Source organism: Oreochromis niloticus, linkage group LG14 (genome assembly GCF_001858045.2).
Source record: "Oreochromis niloticus isolate F11D_XX linkage group LG14, O_niloticus_UMD_NMBU, whole genome shotgun sequence".
NCBI lineage: Eukaryota > Metazoa > Chordata > Actinopteri > Cichliformes > Cichlidae > Oreochromis > Oreochromis niloticus.
This window is the reverse complement of record NC_031979.2, coordinates 31,881,030-31,903,889: the sequence shown is the minus strand read 5'-3', so window position 1 is coordinate 31,903,889 and position 22,860 is coordinate 31,881,030. Positions and strand designations below refer to the sequence as shown.

Sequence of the window (22,860 nt, the reverse complement as noted above, 5' to 3'; positions counted from 1 at the left end):
AGACACTTCACAGCTCATGCTGTTGCTGTATCTACATGGAATTTTATTTACACAGAGCTACTGAACATCGACTGCCACCTCAATTCATTTTCATACAGTTAACACCAACCTCTGCTGCACAGTGCTGGAGAACATCAGAGAAATAAAACAAACAGACAAGTAAATAAATAACCAATTGTGATTTGTTTTATCTGGGAACACTTGGGTGAGGCAACACACAGAGTCTAGTTGCTTTGGACAGCTGTTTTAAAAGCAACATAGCTAATTGTTTGTACGTTTGAAGCTATCTTTACTCTAGCTGCTGCCCTGCTGTCTGTCTTTGAAGTCATTCGGAGCAATCGTACATCAATTTAAAGTGAATGTCTTATTTAGTTTAGAAGGAGTCTGTATTTCTCCTCATTAAGAGCAATTACAGCAGTTATCAAACTTTGCGTTTATTCCTGTTAACGGTGCATGGGCATGCTTTTTACCCGGAGGAAAATGATGAGATGGCTACGGGAATATGCCAAACCTGTCAAAATGTGTTTGGAGTATTTGGAAATGGCTAATGACCGTGTCTCCTGAGGTGGTGTTGGAGTAGCCCAATAGCTACACCCTGCTGCTTCTCCTGTTTGCAATTATCAAAGACAGGAAATTAAGAAAGTTTGGGAAGCTAGTACACAGCAGGGAGCATTCGCCCAGTTTGGGTTATAAAATAACAATGTGCTGCTGGTGTTCACATTGTGGTGGTGTTCACATCCTTCTAATCTTCAACTTGGTTATGAAGTCAAAGATTGTGCGCGAAGTCAAAGTGATGAGTCTTGACCCATCAAACAGAGTATGTGGTATGACAACATCAAGAAGGTTTTCTTGATTTCCGGTCAGTAATATAATCTAAGGTACAGCCACATCTTTTTTTCTTTTTTCTTTTAACCCGTCATCTGATGCTTTGAATAGTGACTGAAATACAGGAGCAGAAACTGACGCAACAAGGGTGACATCAGTAAGTGTTTACTGACCACAGACACATATACCTTGAATAATTCAGGGGGCCAAGAGCTGGACAGGCCCCTGGAAAATACCCAGGATATTCATTGTATTAAAGCTTCTGTTTAGCTGTTCTCAAGAGCCACAAAATCTCTAGCTGTGACTCTGATGGAGCGTGACCAACTATGAGTGGGGAAACCTGAGGAAATTGCTTGGCTAAAACATGCTATGGATACTTAGCTCCCCCAAGCGTGACCCGACTTAGATGGATGGATGGGTTGTTCAATGTGAAAGGGACTCAACAAGTGACACACACACACATATATGTGTATGTGTGTGTGTATATATGGAGTTAATCAGTAGTGCAATATTTTGTGTTTACTCTGTGTTAATTATTATGACATGAGAAAAAACACCAAGCCATAATTGCATTTACTAAAGTGACGCTATCATTTGGCTTTTCTGCAGCCTCTTGACAGCCCAGGTTTTAAGTGAAAGGTCAAAACAGCAGCAGCAGATATCAAAATCTGTCATCTGAGCAGGGAGTTGATTTTTGATTGATATTCATCAGTGTGAGAGTTTTGTCTGTCAATATGAGTAGCATCTGCTGGCGATGAAGAATTTTGAGGCAGTATTGTCTTTAATCTAGCCAAGACTTTTGTCAGCTGCACAGCTTGCAATTGTTATCACACTGACAAAAACACAGAGATGTAAGCAAGCATACCCACAACACCCTCGAGGTAGAAAACAGTGCGTCATAGCTACTGAAAATGAATGCAGACTTAAATGGAAAGCGGTGAGACATGACATGCATATGGAAATAAATATACTGTGCTGAAAGCAAACCACTGTTTTGTTTAATCTTACAACATGGACAAAAAGAGGGGTCAGGCAGGGATTTCCCATGAGTTAAAATGAATGTTAACTGATCACTTGTCTTCTTCGGTAGATGTATTTTTATTTGTGTTTATTTGCATAAACACTAGTTACCCTCCATTTCTTGATTGGCACTCCTCGTATGTGCACATAAACCTGATTCTGATTGTAATTCTAACTGCTCCCGCTGGTTGAGCACTTGCAAAATAAGATGTGAGAACTGCAGGGCGTACTGTGAAGAGATCTCTCAGCACTGACCTTGTTTACAGTCCTTAAAGAACTTGCAGCATGATGCCCTTGAAAAGATGGGAAGCAGCCTACAACATGCTTTGTGATAAAAAAGCATTTCCAAATTTAAGGATTCAAAGTTCAGTTTGTTGCAGGCAAAAGATCTATTTGAAGACTTAGAGAGGAAATCTTTGGAAGAATGAATACATCAGTGGCTCTCTGTACTGGTAATAGAAAGGCACTTGTTGACATTGAAATACAGATTGGCTTTTAAAGATATAGTACTTTGTATCTGAGAGAAATGTCAAATAAATATGTAATCTTTACAAGCAAATGAGCTATAACCTGATTCCAGGAGTGATTCTCAGTTGATTTCATCCAACATTTTTTTACATAATTTGTAAAACTTAAAATTAGTTTAAGATAATGGTGATGCTTCAGTAACCTACATGGAAAGTCTTACTATTATAGTATTTATTTGCCCTCGGTTGTAAACATGCAACGGTTATTCTGTGAGTGACAAAAGTTGTCATGGAGAGGGGTAAAAAAGGCTCGTGAATATCATCTTGCACAGTGCTTTCAGCCTTGTGGTGTTAACAAGACACGAGGACAAGCTGTGAAAGGTCAGTGAGAGGGCAAACATGGAAGTAGATTCTCAATTTCCAGTGTTGCACAGACGTTATTGTGCACACTGGAAATTGAAGTTCTGCAGTAGTGTTTGCTTCAGTACAGATTCTGTTCAGTTTATATGTGTGCATGCACTTGACATTATGAGCTCCTGTATTTTTGTTTTTTCCTTTTTGCATTAAAGGACATCACACGCCATGCTAGATAATCTGCTGATTGTTATTTCGTTTACCAAGATATCTGCCTCTTGGTATTCAGGTCAGAACTAACACAGATCTTGTTAATCCCTTTGACAAACATTGCTACTCCTGTGTGCCACAAATGAAAGCGAGGCTTTCAGCAGTGGCTCCATCAGCAGAGGGGCCTAATCTGAATGTATCAGTTGATGTTAACTCAGGGACAGAAAATCCATATGCCTTCTGTGAGCATAGTTTGCTGTATTGCAAGTTGCCAGATATTGTTTTTCCCCGCGTATGGCAGGGGGTAATGTTGACCAGTTTCCAATAAACCCAACTGGCAGGAGGTAAAACAAAAGACTGGCAGACAATATTAGCTTCATAGTAGAGGGTGCATTACAATGGATATATGCACCATAACTGTTTATGCTTACAGCATCTTATTGGTGGTGAGTGAGGATTCTTTTAAACCAAAAATGAAAAAAGACCAAGATATTGAAAAATTACTTTACAACTATTCATTCCCGTGCAACTTACTAAATCATGACAGATTCATTTTATGAGCAGGTGTGTGCAGAACAACTCAGCATAAGAGGCTAGAATAACATTCATAATCCCATATATCATTGGTGTCTGGATGGGAGTGGTGGACACTGGTTTTTTAACAGAACAATACTGCCATCTAGTGCACTTGTTAAATACCTGCTTACAGACCGAAGACATATTTTTGATTTTGAAAATTGAGAAAATGAGTCCACTGTGGTCAGTAAACTGGGGTTAATTGTGTCCAAAACTTGTACTCGATCTGAGCTGCCAAGAGGTGAATAGCTTTTACATGTGTGTACATGTAAAGAGTGTGACAGCGACCAGAGCTGAGACAGATTGTGCATGGTTAGGTTACTGAAGTAAAAATAAATCACTAATTGTGATTAAAAAATATGGGGGGAAAATGAGTAAAGAAAAAAGTTTAAGAACTTTCCTTGACTTCAAATTCATCTCTCGCCTTGCACCGAAGTGCCTCAATGTCACAGCAAAACTTTTATTGGGTCCTCGAAAACAATCTTGAGTAATTGCAGTTCTGTCTCTAGTATTTGTGACCCCAGAACAACAAGGATGTTCAAGTTCTATTAAAGAATGCTCAGGTTTGCAGACCCTAGAGTTCCGCTATGGTTTACCGGACCCTCGAAATCACCACTTTTCATGACACAATTTCATATTAAGTCTTGTTTTTTTTCATTCCCTGTCATTTCATGCAGACTCTAGAGTGATACTTCAAGACAAATGTCTGGGCCAAGATGAGGTTCGACGTTAGAATGCAAATGAATGAACCTTTAGCAGCCAGCAGAGGGAGGTAACGCTGTATACCATTAAGAGGATTCTGGCATTCAAATCTCCAGAGACCTCCTGTGCAAAGGTTATGCTTTAAAGGGTTTCAAGATTAAATCGCCAGTCAACTTAACCTAAACATATGGGCAAAATGACAGTATTTACCACATAATGTTCCAGTGCAGTGGTAGTGCAAAGTAATGAATGTTACATGTTTAGTAATTGTCTTTACTGAAAAGTTAAGAACTTAAATCGAAAAGGTAAAGTGAAGCTTTTCATAGGTTTTTATTATTTTCTGCTACCAAAATGTAGCACATAGTTTTTCCAAGCATCTGCCCCACAAGAATTGTAAAAATGTACCATGCAGCAAAGTGTGTGTATTTTTACACAGATTAACTCTGTTATATTTTACAAACACACACCTTCAGTCATGGACGGTTTCTGCTTTGTATCCTCATTTCTTCATGATAATTAAACCTCGCCTTCCACAATGAACACAACCAGACACGGTAATAAAGGCCAGCTTTATTTCCTCTTATTACAATAGCTAGATACATTAAAGGCTTTTCCACAGACAAAAGGGCACAAGTGAAATTCTTCCAGCTGAAAATAACTTCAGAGCTATAAAACTTCATCAAGCAAACACGGCATCAGACATTACTGTTTGAAAATTAAAATTAAAATTAAAATTAGTAGTCCCTTTTATGTTGCTGCACAGAAATGTTACTAGCAGGAAAAGTGCTCCATTTGTTTTGTCAAACAGTCCTATGATATAAAAAACAAAAAGAGATGCTTTGTGGACTAAACCAACAAGTATTTGTGCTGCTTGTGCGATTATTTTTGTAAAATATATAAATGTTATAATCTGTAGTTTGATTTGCACATCCTCAAGTGGACAATCTTAACTAAAGCAATAGCATAGCCAGAATCAAATGCATTTTCATCGATTGCAATATAAATTGCCTGAGAGAGACGCAATCATATACATGTGTGAAGCTTTTTATCACAAGTGGAAAAACTATGAGTGAAAGAAGCACTTGGTAGCCAGTTACTTTTTTTTCCGGAAGTAATTGCATGACACACTTTGTTGAGTAGGGATGATACTACATGTTTTCCAGTTGCAACACTGCTTTCACAACAAACCTGATATGATAAACTACTGTTAAACATAATTATCTGCATATTATAAGCCAAAAGAATTGTCAGCCTCTCATAGAGATGAATAATTAGCTCTGTTATAACCACCAGTTAAATCGTAGGTGACCTGAGGTATGGGGCAGTCTGCGAAGAAGTTTGGAAAGGCTAAAGTGCACAGCGCATTGTCTTCTATGGGCCCCGTAGCACCCTCAGACTGACAGTAGACAGGAGGCTGGGCTGGGCCTGTACGCAGACTCTCCCCTACTTTTTTAGAGGGTCCTGAGCAGCTAGTCCAGGGTTCAGAGTAGAGGAGACCACCAACTAAATGATGAGTATCGTAGGAAGCAGGATCTGGCCCTCCCAACTCTGGCTGCACCCGGAGAGGCATGCCTTGATAAATATCCTGATCACTGACCATGTTGCTGTAATCAGGCCCCAAGAGCTCAAAGAACTCTGCAGCCTCGGGATTGCCTCGCTCCAAGTCCTTCAGCGTCATCCCAGATGTTGAACTGACTTTGGAGCAATTAGCAGGCTCGGTAAAGAAAGAAGGGGGCAGGTTGCGATGCCTCAGCGGTGGTTTCTTGGGTTTCTCACCCCTTATATCCTTCACAGGGCTGAAGAGAGCTGCCAAGCTTTTGCTCTGCAAGTTGGCCTGAACACCATCACGCTTAGGTAGAGTTTTGCTCTGCAAAGTGCTTGGCTGAGTCAGTGGAGAACCCTGTCTTTTTACTGGGGCCTCTGCAGCGTTTCCTGGTGTTATAATGCCAGTGCACCTTTTGATCTGCTTTTGCAGATACTTCCGGTGGTTGACTTTCCTTTTAGATTTCACTGGCTTGTCCAGAGCTAGCTTGATATTGCTGGAGGCTGAGTCTATGAAACTCAACAAATCCCTCGTCGTCTCTTTGTAGTCCTCATCATTTTCTGTCTCACCCAGGAGACTTCCATCAAGACTTTTTTCCACATCATACTCCATCACAGAGCCAGGGAAGCAGAAATTCATGAACTGAGGGTTCATGATTGCAGTCTGAACAGCCATTACTCTGTTGAGCCCAGCAGCTACACCTGTGGCATCCACTGTGATCCTTGAACCCAAAATTTCTTCACAGCATGCCCTTTTTCCTCTGATAAAAACTTGGTCCTGATGCTGCTCATGAAGTTCCTGTAAACATTCCAGAGTAGAAGTGACGAGCTCTGAGGAAAGTAAGGAGATCTTTCGGGGGGCTGGACAAATGATGTCAGAACATCAAAGAGGAGGGGCAATGGGACCGCAGGACTTAACTCTTTGCTTGTGCCCGACCACCTGCATCTAAGAGGGATTTGTCTGAAATTCCCTGCTGAGCCGAGGACAATAACCTCTGTCAGAACTCTCCCCCTCTAGTTTAACTGTTTGTGTGTGCTCTGAACCAAAAAAGCTTTCATGAAACTCGAGGATATTACTGTTACAGTGAGAAGGAAAAAAATCATGGTGGATAGAGTACGGAGGCAGAAATGTAATACAAAATGATCTCTGTTAGACTTAAACAACAATATCCTCCTTTGTTACGTTCATGACTATCAAACAAATTACGCTTAAACCCCCCAAAAAAGAAAAAATGTAAATAACTTTCAGATCCTCAACTAGCCGACACCATTGTTCACACGTTCCTCTCGTCTGTCTCTGAACACTAAAATAAAAAAGTAAAAATATACCTACAGTTTTGTTTCCTGTGTGGATACCCAAATTAAAATGTACTTATAATCCTTATTTTCATTTAGGCACAGGGACAAACAAAACTAGCACATCACACGTTACAGTACAGGGAAGGTTTTTGGGGGGTTTTTGTCTGTGGGAAAATCTTAGCATCTAAACAGATGCCACTATATGGGAGAATCTTCCCAACTGCTTGCTTGTGTCTTAATCTGCTCATGGCAAAAGTTGATTTCTAGTGCATTCCCAGGCCAGTGGGAATTTCTGCCCTGGCCTGACAACTATTATGGGCTGCCTTTGACATAAAGCCCTACAGGGTCTAAATAGCCTCTATTCTTCGCGCAGCACTGAAAGGGAGCTTTGTGCCAGAGATTCATTAAATTGCACCTCACAGCCCCTTCGTAAAATGGGTCTCAATAATGAACAGTCGATTTAACTAGAAAAGCTGCCGGAGCTGTTAAATTAAAGGGGAATAAAGTGCAGTTCAGGCTTAGTGTGCCAGAAGAAATGTTGACCTTAAGAAATCCTGGGTATGAAACTTCTGTTGTAAACAATAACGTATTTACAGGAAGTTTCTTGGCCAGCAGTGAATACAATGGAGGATGTGTCCAAGAGCCAGATTGTTAAGTTGCCAGCACTTATCAGAATTTAAGTGGAATTTTTTTTTTCTTTTGGAGTGATCAAATTGGCAGACACTTTTTCACCCTGCTTATATTTTCCCGTATTTCAGTTTACAAGGCAATGCAGCAGTTTCTATCTGGCACATCCTTGAATCACTTTAAAGCTTCATTAATTATTTGAAGTGACGCTGGAGGCGCATAACTGAAAAGGTAACAAGTGAAGATCCTTCCTCTTTCAGAAGATCCTTTTGAGGTGAAGCGGTGACTCATTAGGGTTTTTGAAACATGAAAAAGTCTAAAGTGGTGGCAAATTCTTTCTTATGGTAATTCCAGGGAGAAAAGGGCCAGTGATACTGATAGCACTAATTATCTGTAGCCACACAACACAAATCTAGAAGAAAAAAATATTAGAACAGCAGGTGGATACAAAACAAAGACTATCTTACTATTTATACAACTGCTAATTATGTGAAAAAAACAAGAACTTGTGAAGTGCATGTGAAATTTCATCTGTTTCCATAAATGTTTCAAAATAAATGCCCAAAAAAGTTTACATTTATATTAAAAACAGGAGGAAAACAGCCGCAGCCCTATCAGGGCATCTCATGCATGCAGTGCAGGGGCTTTTAATGCCTGCCCAAGCCGATTTTGCCTCCTCTCTTTGCTAACGGCACAGTTTTGGCAAAGTGACATCATCACAGTCATGGCAGCTATATCCCCCTTTTTTTCCAAGTCGGGGGGTCTTGGCTTTTGTGCTGGTGGGTCATTCACATGACAGAGCCTGACGCACAGATCCCGGAAACAAGTTTCTATTGTTGAATAAAGGCTGAGAGGTCGAGAGGGGATGGGGCTGGAGCAGAGCAGCTCAAAAAGTTATACGTGTGTGTATGTGTGTGTGTAAATATATATATACTGAGAAAACGAGTGACGCTTTGATTCCTACAGACTTTTACAAATGTACATTATTTGTTAGAGTCCTTTAATATACCAAGATTTAGAGACAAATTATTAAACCACTGATATTTAATATGGGAGGAAGATAAATTTCCTAAAACACGCAAGTTGTTCCGTATTGCTGAGATATTGTTAAACATTACCAACACACCCTCTGGGCTTCTGGGAATTTACTTATTCAGCAGCACCCAACCCCAAGGGAGTGAGGTGCTCACTACAACGTGATGTGACATGCACAGGCTTAATCTCTTCCTACTGGTGTGTGGTCCCTGTCTGAGCAGGGACATAGTCAGAATTTGGGGTTGACTGAATACTTAAAACAGCTCTGATTGATGGCCAGTGTCAGAGACGTAGAAAATGCTGGCAAAATTAATGACCCCTCAAAGTCCTGAGAAAAGTTTAAGGAGAGCATTTAGTGGCTGAGACCCCATCCTCCCCCATGTTTAGCCATGTTTCTTTCTACCAAGGCGTCTGAAATTCAGTCAAGCCTGTGACAAAACACTGAAAAGTCAGGCTTTGTGTCTCCTGGTTGAAAATCAACCCACATACCAGTGCAGGACATGTTTCCCATCTGCATCACAAGGTCATGTCATGTCAGGGGCTTTTGCTTTAAAAGAAGAGGTTTTAAAAAAAAGTATTGGAGAGAGTAGTTCAAAGAAAATTACAAAGCAGGATGACATGTTTTCATTAGCGGCGGTGGAGTTTAGTCTTAGTTTTTTCATGACATTTGAGTCTTTTATCTTGACATTTAAAAATAGAAGAAGAAAGTAAAAAGCCAGTTCACAGAAGTACAGAAAGCTTCTTGGATCCCAACTGATTCCTGCAACTACTCACCGCCTCACTCTTAACCTTCCATCAACCTTTCTCAACTACTCTGGCACCACAGGAATTGTATTAATAATATTACTTGCAGGGGGGACAAACCAGAGTCTACAGGCTGCCTTGGTGCCACAATTTAGTGCTTTAATGGCAGCCAGTGAATTAATGCGTGTCGAGGGGAATCCCACAGGTTGGTCTGCAGGGGTAAGGTCAGCAGGCAAAACTGCAATAATCTCCCACCACTCACTTTATTGGCCTCCTCCGATTGGGTTTTTATTAAATCTCAAGAACGTGCAATTGTTCTTGAGAGCTGGAAATGCAAGTTAAAGTCCCCAGTCTATCTAAAATATGACAAAGGGTGTGCTCGGCAACAGCGCATCTGTAAGTGCTCAAAACATAATATGAAGGCTTAGACGACAGTAAATCTGGAGCTTTTTAATCGGTTTCATTAGAAGCAGTGTTATTTGGGAATTCCAGCGTATCGAGAAAATGATAAAATGCAGGGAAGGCAGTGTCCTCCTGTGAACAGCAAACAGATTAAGCTTCATATTACACCAAGTGCAGTGAAAGCCTTCAAAAATGCCTTGGCTTTGCATTTGGTGCCAAAGTTTTCCTCTGAGACTTTTTAATCTGCATATTACAATAACTTTAAGAGACGCCTGAATAATAACCACGGCTAACTGACAAAAAACAGAGACTCTAAATTTGCAATAAACGGAAACCAAAAGAGGAACATGTGAGTCTGGAGGTAGAGAGACGTTTATGGGTATTTTTAGAAAAACTTTACATGAGAGACAAAATGCGAATGATGCAGCTTTTTTGATGATTATGATGATAATTCGATTGCAGAAATAAAGAACCAAAATGTATTTACCCTGCAGCTTTATTTTCAACAGTTTGTACATGACAAACAGGTCTATTGTTTTTGCAGCAACATCAGTACATTTTGTCATCAGGCCCTTCAGAGTTTGACCCAAAGAAGCGGAGTGTTTCTAAATTGGTCAGAGAAAAAACAAACTTTGGCATCGTGATAGATAAAGCACCGAGAAAAAACCCCAAAACAAACAAAAACGTGTCACACAATTTAAAGCTAAATCTTGGACATCATGAATATCCTCGTTGGGTAGAACTGTGCTGCTTTTGGAGACTAGCCGGTTGGTGCAGCTCTATGTGCCTTTTTAGCCTTCTTGATCCACTCCCGAAAATACTTCACCTCTAAGTCCCGGGCAGCACGAACTGAAGGTGGATCAAGGTCATTGCTGTAGCGGAGGTCTAAGTGGTGGGCTCCATCGGGAATCATAATGGAAACCAGAGAATGTGAGATGTTGGAAGTCACTCCACCAGATGACCATGGATCGAGTCCTCCATTACTGAAATGTGAAAGCAGAAACAATGTTCATAGCTAGCAATAGTTAAGCCAGTAATTTTCTGGCATGGACACATTAAAGTGTCTTTGTACTCTAATATCTGATAATTCTGTGAATACACAAGAACACTTTGAAGTGACTGAACCAGTGGCAGTCTTATCTGTCAGTGCTGGGATTAAAGACTGACATATATATATTAGAGATGGCACGATATCACTTTTTTATGTCCGATACCGATACCGATACCATAAATTTGGATATCTGCCGATACCGATATGAATCCGATATAGTGTGTTTTTTAATCAATAAAACTGTTTTTTTTAATATCTTGCTGCTTTTTGTATGAGTTCATACTCAAGTTAAAAAAAAACAAAACACTAAAGCTATTCTGTTATACCTGTATGCAAAAAATACACTGCACCCAAAATATTTCATAGTTCAGCAATACTGATCAATCTAATAAACTTAAACCTGCTCCATCCTCCCTATTCTGGTATTTTAAAGAGTAAGCAACCTAACTAATAGGGTTCTAAAACTCCCAGCGAAAAAAAAAAAAAAAAAAAAAAAAAGGGAACCACCACCCACCCTCCACCTCATGATGCTTAATCGACGTAATCAACTTTAATTTGATGTAGTGTGAAAAAAAATGCACAGAAATCAATTATTTTTCAAGAATAATGAAATAGATTCAACATCTTTCTTCAACAGAATTGCAGACTGCACAGATGGTACCTTCCCAAAGGAAAAAGTAGTATAGCTTACTAGGGTATATTAGACTTATTAGTTACTATATACAGTAATGGACATCTATACATTTTACATCAGATTAAAACTTTGGGTGTAAGATTCAGATAATTATTTATTAAAAGCTAGACATTTTAAATGAGAATAAGAAAGAAAAGTATGTCTTTGTGCCCCCTTTTCCCTGTTCATGCCCTATCGGCCCCCCTGGCTAAACTTTGCTAGATCCGCCCCTGCACAGTTACCAGCCGTCAGCTACGTAGAAAAGGATCCTGGTCTAGAAAGTAATATTAAATAAATTCTAACAACAGCTTATCAAGCTTAAACGTGCTGCTGTTGTTCAGCCGCTGGTTTCCTCTTTATGGCGCGAAGTGGGCGATAAACAAACAAGAAAGACGGACTTGCGACAGAAAAGCCAATCAATTGATCATTGAACAATTTCACGATTGAAGTAGCAACAAGAGAGGGAGGGGGGGGAGAGAGGCAGTCGCTCCATATATTGGTTGTTAAGCATAACGTGGGAATACTTTACAAACATTCAGAGATGAACTTACACACTTGCTTTACTTGTCTCTGGGATAACTTCCTCGGAGATGAAATGCTGGTTTGGTAGGAGGCTACAAATACACACAGCCGCTCTATCACGTGACGCATACTGCTCCGACGTGCTATGGTTATGCGCCGAGTTACGCCATGTCGCAAGTTTTGTGAGGTGCTTTTTTGATATTTAATGGATCGGATTACATTTTTTATTTCTCTCCGATATCCGATCCAGTAATTTACGTCAGTATCGAACCGATACCGATACGTAATATCGGATCGGTCCATCTCTAATATATATATATATTTTCAGAGTCATTTAGGTTTAACATGTGTCTTCCCTGCGTGGCTACCCACATGTGAATTTACCTGCAATACAAGGCAGTCAGAATCTGCACTTAACTTACTTTTGCATCCCTAGACAAACACCGAAATCTCAAGAAATCTGCCTAAATCTGGTATTTTACAAGCAATGTTTACCTGAAGATGATGTTGCTGTGAGAGGAGATCTCTTTCCCCCCGTAGACAGTGCCTGCCCAGTCAGCCCGTGGCCTGATACCAAACATGGCTTTGCACTCATCAGAGAAGGCCTGGAAGTTCCACTCCTCCGGTTCAAACATGTCCTGCACGCCATCTGTGCACATGGGCATCACCATCTCCGTGCAGGCCTGGGGACAAGGGATTGAATACATATTCATTGTGACAGGAAAAGCTGCCCACTCACACCTCTGTGCACCGATTTATTCAGCATGACATGACTGAACCCCGCGCTGTTTTATGCACCTGGTAAAACCAGCCGAGGTAGCCAAGGCTGCTGGTTGCTGTCTGTGATGTGTTTAGACAGGGAGAGCTTCCGGTGTAGTTATAGTAAACCTTTGCTGCTTGGGCGACACCTTGCAGCAGCTGGTAGTCTGACACAGTAGAATCGAAGCTGAGGTACTTGCACACCACCTTAAAACATGTTAAAAAAGCAAAACAAGAACACAATTAATTACATTACACCATAAAAGCTTCTTAAAAAAAACACCCCCAAAAAAACATCAGTACATCCAAGTTGTTTACAGGACTAAAGATTGCTTTCTTGTAGCCCATAAAGTGTTGTTCCACATAAAAAGTGGTGGCGCCTGATTTGCATATGAAATTCCCCAGAATGAACTTGAATTTATTGTTCTAATCTTGGCACTAGTGGGAAAAAAATCCATTTACTTAAAGCCAATGATCTAAAGGACTTAAAATGTAAAGGTTTTGCTGTCCTCAACTATTTTTGGTGTGACCATAGGTTGACTTTCAGAATTAATAGCGTGAATGATCAATATTTGAGCTTTAGCTCTTGTCTGATCGCACTTTGTGTTGTTATGGTTGCAGCAGTAGAGTTGGCTGTTGTTCTGCACTCTTTGTGCAGCAGAGAAAGTGGGCTTTCTTGTTTGGAGGTTGGAGGGGAGCTGCACTAGTGTGGAGTCTGTTACTAAGGCCTTTGTCTGCAGGCTGGGGAGGAGTTGGTGGTCGATGGATGAGGAGGGCCACAGACATGTCCAACCAAAGATTTATATTGTGAAAAAAAAACACCGCAATAGCTCTAAAGCATCTTCTCCTTACTTTTCAGATAGGATTAGGCTTATACATTCATCTCTGCCAACAGATTTCCCTCCTCTAAGCCCTCAATACCCCGTTCTCACACTCACTCAGATAATCACATTAGCTTTGTCATTAAAAAGGCTCCTCTTTGCACCCACTGCCTAAACCGCTTAAACCACCCATAGGGGTCGCATACATTAAAGACGAAGAGCCAAAACAACTCCAAATGGCCATTTAGTGTTTATTTCACCTACAATGATGCTTCACAATCTATTCATTGGCCAAATGGTAAATAACGAAAAATGCCCCACAAGAGAAGGAGTTAAAGTATGCACGGACCACTCCCAAGGGTATGAATCGCCGCAAACACAGAGTCGGGGGTCAGCAGTGGAGCTTGGTTTATACACGTGACGTGCCAAGGTGACTGGTAGAATACACTTCACTCAAGTCAATCAGCCTCGAGAAAACAGCCACTGTACTGTCACAAGCTCTTTTACATGAAAACAAATGGCATTTTTTGGCATGTTGACAACACCGCAAGATTAAATAAATAAATAAACACGGTGCATTTTTCTTACTGTTAAAGCAATTATTCTTCCTCATCAAGAGTCTTGTTAAGTATTTTTTACAACCCCATTTAAAGGGGATCGGTGAACTTTTGTTCAATGGCCTCACGAGCTGCACTGGGCAAATGACCTCTTTCTGTAGTGCCATGTGAGCGTCCTAACAGGAACACCTCAGAGATCTGACGGAGTGTGCAAATGAAAGCACTATTGGTACGACAGAAGAAAAGAATAGCGGCTTACTTGTAGCTGCTCATCTAAAGAATACTTTAAATCTAAAAGAAACAAGATCCTTATGAATATTAATGAAGTTAGTTGACAGCTGTTGTAAACAAAAGCCTGGAAGACCACAACAAACACTTGTATCACAATCGGCTGAATCGCACATTCATTTCAATTAAGGACAGGCTGTCGGGCTAAATTAGGCGCTTAACCAAAGACAAACACAATTCAAAGGTGCAATAAAGTAAAAACCATTTGTCATATAAAGGGATAGATAATATAGAGCTTAACCAAAGCCTTTATTTAATTTTGCAACAAATTTAAATAGTGATAACTAGAATACTAATTTGGATCTTAGATATTGTTAGTGTTTTACAGGAGGGTGCTTTTACCTGGATGGGCCAGCGAGGCAGCGGCTGGAGGAAATTAGCTTCATACGGGTAGTCCACCATTGCCAGATTCACCCAGGTCTCTTGAAGCCAACTCTTGAAGGTGAGGACATCATTTTTGTTTTTAAGAGGGGCACACAAACTGAATTCTTCTGACAGCCACTGAAGACCAGATGCTTGAGTAAACAGAGCAAAAAATAATTACGGCATTAGATCAATAACTCTTCTAATGTGAATGATATTGTTCAACTGGTGTATACTAAAATGTGACAAAATATCTAAGAAAATACTCATCAGTTTAAAGTCAAATCTTGGTTTAGGTGAAAGATTGGAGACTCATGTAGTCAAATATTATTTAAAATAGGCACAAAAGCCTCATTATCATACAGTACTGTAAAAAAGTATTTGCCCCCTGTGGTGGGGCGTGGTCTGTGGTGCTGCCACACCCCCTTCCTGATTTCTTAGGTCTTTGTGTATTTGTCACAATAAATGTTTCAGGTCATCAAACAAATACTAGACAAAGATAACCTTAGTAAATAATGAATGTAATTTTTCAGTGATGATTTCATTTCTTAAGGGAATAAAAAGCTATGCAAACCTACCAGGCCTTATGTGAAAAAGTAAATGTTAAAATCACAAAATAACTGTGATTAATTACATTTTCTGACACGCTGTTCAATTTCACACCGAGTCCTGCCAGATGAACTATGAATTTCGCTTTCTACCAGAACTTCCTAAAGGAGAATGTGCAGCCATCGGTTCATGCCCTGAAGCTCAAGCGCACTCAGGTTATGCAGCAGGTCAATGGTCCAAATTGCACCAGTGAGTCCACCTCTGAAGGGCTCAAAAAAAGAAGGTTTTGGACTGGCCTAGTCAAAATCCAGACTTAAATCCAATTGAGATGCTTAGGCGTGACTTTAAAAATCCTCCAGAGTTGGTGAATTAAAACGATTCTTCAGAGAAGAGTGGACTAAAATTCCTCCACAGTGATTGTAAGTTATCGCAATTGTGTGATTGTAGTTCTTGCTGCCAATGGTGACACAACCAGTTGTTAGATTTAGTGGGCAACTACTAAACCTAACCTAGAGAGAGCGAAATGAGGAAGGGGGTACATATTTTTTCACAGTCCTGCATTCATAGCTGTGAGGTAAACGTAACCACTTAAAAAAATCATTCTTAGGTGGAACTCAAAGTGTTTTCAGTCAGCGAGACATTTTCTTGGGGACTGATATAAGAAAAGAAAAAAAAAAAACAGCAGGCAAAATTCACACAATAGACCAACCATCATCTATCTGTCTGCTGTTTCTGAATCACTGAACAAAAAAACATTTATTCAGAATGTTTTCTCCAAAATCCATTTCAGATGAATATGACAAATAACAGGCTATCTGAACACTTTCGTGCTTCCACTGTCATAATTGATTTAGCCTTAAGCTAGAAATACTAACAACATTTAACAACAGTGAGACATACCAAGCATGCAGGAAGTTAGAAGCCCCTCCCACAAAAGAATAGTAGATGAGAACCAGTGCCAGCTTATTAACCTTCATGTAAAATATCATGACTCTAAATCTTTTCTCCTTTGGAAAGTCTCTTCAATAAACTATCTGACCACTAAAATCCATTCATCAAAAAATGTAACATACCAGTTTAATATATTAAATCAGCATCGGCATTGTGGGGTTGTGGTTAACACTGTCGCCTCACAGCAAGAAGGTTTTGGTTCAAATCCAGGCTAGGTCTTCTTGTGTGGTGCCCGGGTTCTTTCTAGATATTCCAGCTTTCTCCCACAGTTCAGAAACATGCATGGGGTTAACTGGTGATTCTAAATTGGTTGTAGGTGTGACTAGGTGTGCAAATGGCCATCTCTCTGTGTGACAGCCCTGCGACAGAGTAGTGACATGTCCAGGGTGCAGCCAAACCTCTGACCCTATGACAGCTGGAAAAGGCTGTAGCACACCCACGACCCTTAACTGGGTTGAAGAAAATGGATGTTCGGATATTTCTGACAGCAACTTACCTGAGGAAGAAACATTATTTACAGCCTTCCACGACTTTCTGATGTTTGCATCGCAGTTAATGCCACTTTTGGCAAAGTCTTGTGTTACTGTTTTGTAAAAGTCTCCACATGGCACCATACCAGGGAACTGCCATATTGGTGCAGAGGATGCCAGCGCTCTGAAATTGAAGAAGAAACAAAATCTTTTTTTTCTTCTTCTTCTTCCAAATGATCCAAACTGCATATTCACACTCATCCTTAATATTTAGTCTTCACTGTACTTGTGAATATGTTTGCTGGGGGGAAAATGGCAATTACAAAGAGGTGTAGAAGTCAAAAGAATGATAAGTCAGGCTCTGCTGCCTAATGTCTTACACACAGCAGACTGCACAGATTCATCATGCTAGCTCAAATAAACATCTGGTGTTAGACATTTGCTCACCCATTTTGGGAGATGAAGGCAAAACTCATTGAACAAGCACTCTATCTAAAGATCTCTGAACTTCCTTATTCTCCCTTTACCTTCCTCTGATAGGTTAAAACAACATGGCTGTTAACATTCATATGATGTATTGGGTACTGAATCTAATTTTTATTTAATGTTTCCTAATAACAGCAATAACATCTTACCCAACAACTACATGGGGGTATTTCATCCTGAACCAGGCAGACAGCATTCCTCCATAGGATCCTCCAACAGCGATGACGGGGCTGTGCTGAGCACCAGGTAGAGTACCCTTTAGGTTCTGAATCAGTACTGCAAAATCTGCTAGGGCTTGCTCTGAGGTCAGGTAGTTGAGATGTTTGCTGTCCTGCAAATGCAAACAAATAACAACTGAAGTAATTAAAAATGAAGTGCCAGCACTGGATATGTTCATTTGTTTCAGCTCCATACCCCAATTTTTGGAAAAAAAATGTGTTTGCGACTGCAGAATTATCTACTTTTAAGGGTCAATTCTTGTTAATGCTGTATTGAAATTATTGACTTAGAGCCGAGAAAGGAGAAAAATTATGCAACCATACATATTTAATCAGATTTTAATTAGACTTAGATGTGCACGCGTGACTCTGCAGCTTCGCTTACACGGTAAGAGTCTTGTCCAAATGGCAGGGACTCTCCATAGTAACGATGTTCTGCAAAAACCAGCATGGCATCTAACTCCTCCGCAATTTCCCACATGAAGCCCTGAAGAGAAAACAACAGGTGCTGAATTAGACTGAGGATTATGTGCAATGCAAATACACTAGAGAACACCTGGATATTTACAGTGTTGTTGCAGAACCAGGTTATGTCGCCTTCATTTCCAGTATAGAACAAAATAGGTCCCCCAGGCTGCTGCCAGTATTTGTCAGACAGAAGGTATCTCTGTTTGAAGGTGCCATCCTCAAGGAATCCAAAATGGTCAATCTGTGACAATTTTAAAAAGAAAGCAAATAAAATTTCCATGTTCAGAAACACAAGATAATCACAAGCATCTGTACTTGGCAACTGTGCGAGAAGCATCTTGAAAAGAGCACCATGAGGTATAGACGGAAAATAGGAAAATCTGAAAATCTGAAAATAGTCATTAGCATTCAAAGTGGTTTTAAATTGGGAATTTGTCTTGATGTGAGCCACACAGCAATCTCATTTTTAAACAAATCAGCTGAGCAAATTTTACACAAATAAGAGCCAGCAGCAAAAAATGTAAAATATCATCCACAGACTGGCAAAAGAAAACCTTTGGGGGATTGGTCACACTTGTCATCAGACTAAAATGATGGGGATGCAGTCCAGTGAGCAGAGCCTGCTTTGGGGTAGGTGTAATCACTGGATACCTGGCTGTGTGCCAGCTATGGTGTTTGGAAATGACAGCCCTGAGGTTGGATTCTGGGGTAATTAGCCCCAATTTGTATTTAAAAATGCTGGAGCCACTTAAAGGGATGCTGCATTAGTTCCACTTAAGATGAGCTCTGAAATATCCTTTCATAAAACCTCAGGGATTCTGGGATATCTTCTCCTTTCAACCATATTTCCTGTATTCTTTATTAAACAAAGGCAGAAAGAAACCAACAACTTCACAGAGAAGACGGCCCCATGAGGCTACTGAGTCGTCCAACCCTTTAAACAGCCCCCCATTCTTACATACAAAATGTTTCGGTTTTGTTTTTCCCCTCGTTCTCGCTCTGTTCCCTCCTCGCTGGATACAAAGGAGGCAGCAATTTTATGAGCCAATGACAGCAAAAAGATTCTGGGGCCACAATGTGTTCATTCAACCCACGACTCCTTCACACTTGGCAGTGCTTTAAGTGTGAGGGGATCATGAGACAGTTAGTTTAAAGGAAAAGTTCAGCAGCTTGGCAGGAAGGTAGTAGTCAGTGGTATTGTGCAACTGAAGTGTAATGTTAGACTTTTTTGGTAAAAGCATTTGAGTTACCTTGTGAGTTTTCATTTATTCCTGCTTTTCTTTTATAAAGTTACATGTCAATCTCTTGTAATGCAGACGAAAAAAAAACCCATTAAAAACTGCTCTCTAAATGGCAAAACTAAAGTGGCTGTATATATTAAGGGCTTCACCGAAAGAACCCCTGGTGAGTACTGTATCAATTGCACCCACTCAGTATGCACATCACAAAACCTATGAGATTGGTTTCATAAGAGATCCCCACCCTGGTAAGTAGTGCCACCATGTGGTGGGACCAAGCAGCAACTTGGTTTTTTGAATTAAAATTCAAACCATGTGCCGCACATCTATGAGATCGCTATGTTAACAACTTCACGAGACAGGAGGCTGCATCTGTTGTCCGGCAAATGGAGACATGAGGGAAACAACTTAAGAACAACCTCCGCTAAGGTTCATTAAAAGGATGCTAAAGGACATTTCCATTCATTGTCTTACGGCAGACTGCAGTCAAGAGGATTTCCTGATGATGAATGCTGGTGCTCTCTTCACATCAAGTTTCAAAGAAAAGTGGAAAAAAATCAGCATGGCTTGTTTCTAGTTTCTTGATATTTCTTTTGTGCTAAAAGAGACTAGCTGCTAGTACTAAAAAGTGGTTTACAGTAAACGGATTTTAGTTGTCCTATTTCTCCAGAAGAAGCATACAATCTCTTGTTGCTTGGCTAAATAACCCACATCAGACAGGACAGTGGGTGTCAGAAAGGAGGAAATGGCCCTTATCTTCTTCTCAGCTTGGGTGATTACACAGGATGCTGTGGGTGGGACCAGGTGTGGAGCATTGTCCTCTAACCCAAACACTCTTTAGCACAGACACATTATTTACAGTATGTAACTACTACTTATTAATACATCTACAAATTTTCTTCTTAGTCTACATGTAGATCATGTTCTTGATTAACTGGTTGGTTCATTGTTTTATTAAATATTAAAAATACCCAGACTAATGTTCACTGTAACAATTCCCTAAAGAATAAAGTGACATCACTACTTTCCTATGTTTTTAACCACTCATAAAAAGAGGACTTAATTTACTATATTATAAAGCAAACAGTCACATCTGAGAGCCTAGCCATTGCCATTTTTGCTTACGTATTTAAAAAATTGCCACAACACTCAAAACTTTTAACAGGGTTTAACTAACTGTCCTGCTATTGTAAATATTACCTCATTAAATAGGGGTAAGCACATATGAAACCATTATAATGTGTATTAAGTTTGCGTAGCATCTAATAATCAGTGTATCAAAGTATTTGTTTTATGGTCAATAGCGAACAAGTCATAATAATTCTGACTAACCAAATTGTCCAATACTATTCAGAGGTTTAGCTTCCACAGCCTGACTACAAGGGCAGGAGAATGAGACAAGCAACCTGATGATTGTTGTGTAGCACTGCATACCTGCTACATGCAACCTTAATCTCTATAAAGTAACCATAAATGGAACATGTAAAAGCTGATTGAAGATCTTTCAAACCCCCCTGAGGTAAAATGTTTCACATTCACTGAGCCCTAGAGACCTCTTTAGGCAGGGAGCCAGGAAGGATAGTTACAGATCTGCTGGCAGGAACAGAGCCAATTGTGATTTGGTTTTCCCTTCACTACAGGAAGCCAGATGAAAACACCTATTGTCTGCAAACACAACACATGGACCTTATAGAATTAAGTGCAGTGGGAATTTTAGAAAGAGCAAGTGGTACAATTATTTGCACACTAAACAATGAAGTAAAGTACTGTAGTGGCACAAAAAGGTGAGTAAATCAATGAGAGTAAGCATCATTTGATGAGGTTGTTTGTTTGTTTTTAGAAAACTTTGCTTTATCTACAAAGCAGTGGGATCATTTCTCTTTTGCACCATTAAATCCACTCCCAATAAGGTACAATTTGTGTATTTCATGGGGAAGTGGAAGATAAAGAAGTGAAACTGGAACACAACAGTGTAAAATAGGACAAATAGGTATAAAATAAGACAAAGGGTACATTTTGATCAATTTAAACTCACCTTCTGGTCAAAGTAAAATGTTTTATAACTGACTGGAGGCTCAGTGGAGTAAGGCAGCCCACCCAGCCTGGTAAAAAGTTGCGATTTGAGGGCGGTCACGTGTAAACAGACAAAACACAACGTTAGGATGCAGGTAGCTGCAGCTCTGTCCAAAATCTTCTCTCCAGTCCTCATTGCTGTAACTGTCACACTCAGCGCACAACAAACTGGTCTTCAGCGCATGATTTACGGGGTCCCGAGAGCTGTGTGTCTGTGTCTGCAGTGGGATGACTGAGGAAGACTTGTCCCGTTAAAGAAAGGAAGTGAGACTACCCTGTCAGCAGATCCAGAGAGGTGTTGCTGTGCAGCTCGTGTCCTAAATTTAGCATCAGACCTGAGGCAGTCCGGAGATGGGCGGGAAACATCAGGTTCAAAGTCTAACAAAAATTTTAATAAGTTTGATTTAGCTGCAGTCAGCTCTATGTCTTGTGTTTATGGAGCAGACAGCAGATGGTTCCTACTGTAGACAGTTCGCAATGGCTAGTGGGAGTTTGAGTTCTAGTCGGTCATGCAGCTGCTTATGGTTTTATATATACAGAATACGGAATTTACACTAGAAACATTCTAGTAATAATACTACGTACATTTTCTCTCTTCGGAGAGCGTTTCAGACACCTGCCAAAACATAATGCAGTTAATTAAGTCAAACATGATGCAATATTCAGCACTAGGCACGCTTAAGTACCGGTGAAATTGCCGTAAATACGTCACAAAATTATGCGCTTGACTACCTATAGTTATTCCAGTTTTTGAAGAAATATTAATTACTGTAATAGTGGCAAGCTACTCGTTACTTCCTCAAAGTTATGCTACATTCATGGCTACTTCCTGCCGTGCTTCGTCATAACGCCTCGACCATAAGTTGAACTTCCGGTCAAAAGTTAAAACTAAGAATTTCAGCACTAGTAATGAAAGATTTAAATTCTTTAACGTCTTGATGCATGCGCAATCATCCAGGTAAGAAAATCCCTAAATGTTGATTCTGTGCATCTGGACGTAGAAACTTTTCATTATTCAATTAAGTGACTTCTTCAGTCTCAGCTAAATGCAGGTTTCCCCAACCTTATAAACAGTACGTTTGCATAATGACTAAAACTAGCACCACTGAAAACCAATGGGCTCAGGTCAGTTTCTTGATCATTAATATGCAAATTTGTCATGACCATTGATCAAAGACATTAAGGTCGGGGAAAATTATATTAACCTGAGATAGAGACGTCACTTGGATGAGTAACAAAACATTCTCCTGAAAACGATATGTCCAGATGAACAGAATCAACTTTTTTGTCAATTCTTTTCGTTGAGGCGTATTACTCTTGAGTAATGAAATTATCGGAAACACGTCACAAAGCTTGTGCTTGACTACTCAAAATGTCTCACCCTCTAACGAAAAAATAAATACATATATTCACAGTGAAGACCGTACTACTTATTGGAAAGTAATTACCTACTAGACAGAAACGTTGCAATCATTACTACAACCTGTCGTTTTAGCTAGCTGTCCGTTTCTCCCTGCAGTGGTCCACCAAACTTCCGGCGAAAATTTCAAAATAAAATGTTCATGAAAAA

General features: G+C 40.0%; 2 protein-coding genes across 3 annotated transcripts; both read right to left on the bottom strand.

Annotated features, from left to right (window-relative positions):
• Nucleotides 1-4,704: 4,704 nt before the first annotated feature.
• Nucleotides 4,705-10,145, bottom strand: fam181b (family with sequence similarity 181 member B). Its single transcript, XM_005455066.4, has one exon. The coding sequence runs from the start codon at nucleotides 6,370-6,372 to the stop codon at nucleotides 5,410-5,412; it is 963 nt and encodes a 320-aa protein (XP_005455123.1). The 5' UTR covers nucleotides 6,373-10,145; the 3' UTR covers nucleotides 4,705-5,409.
• Nucleotides 10,146-10,283: 138 nt separating this feature from the next.
• On the bottom strand, nucleotides 10,284-22,823 carry prcp (prolylcarboxypeptidase (angiotensinase C)). Of its 2 annotated transcripts, XM_005455062.4 has the most exons (10): nucleotides 22,739-22,823; nucleotides 21,253-21,319; nucleotides 18,080-18,220; nucleotides 17,897-17,998; nucleotides 17,443-17,624; nucleotides 16,834-16,991; nucleotides 14,817-14,989; nucleotides 12,848-13,015; nucleotides 12,545-12,732; nucleotides 10,284-10,786 (listed from the first exon to the last, which is right to left on the bottom strand). In XM_005455062.4, the coding sequence occupies exons 1-10, from the start codon at nucleotides 22,762-22,764 to the stop codon at nucleotides 10,564-10,566; spliced, it is 1,428 nt and encodes a 475-aa protein (XP_005455119.1). In that variant the 5' UTR covers nucleotides 22,765-22,823; the 3' UTR covers nucleotides 10,284-10,563. The 2 variants fall into 2 exon arrangements, with proteins under 2 accessions (XP_005455119.1, XP_003450203.1); XM_003450155.5 differs by lacking the exon at nucleotides 22,739-22,823 and having other exon boundaries at nucleotides 21,253-21,840.
• Nucleotides 22,824-22,860: the final 37 nt, after the last annotated feature.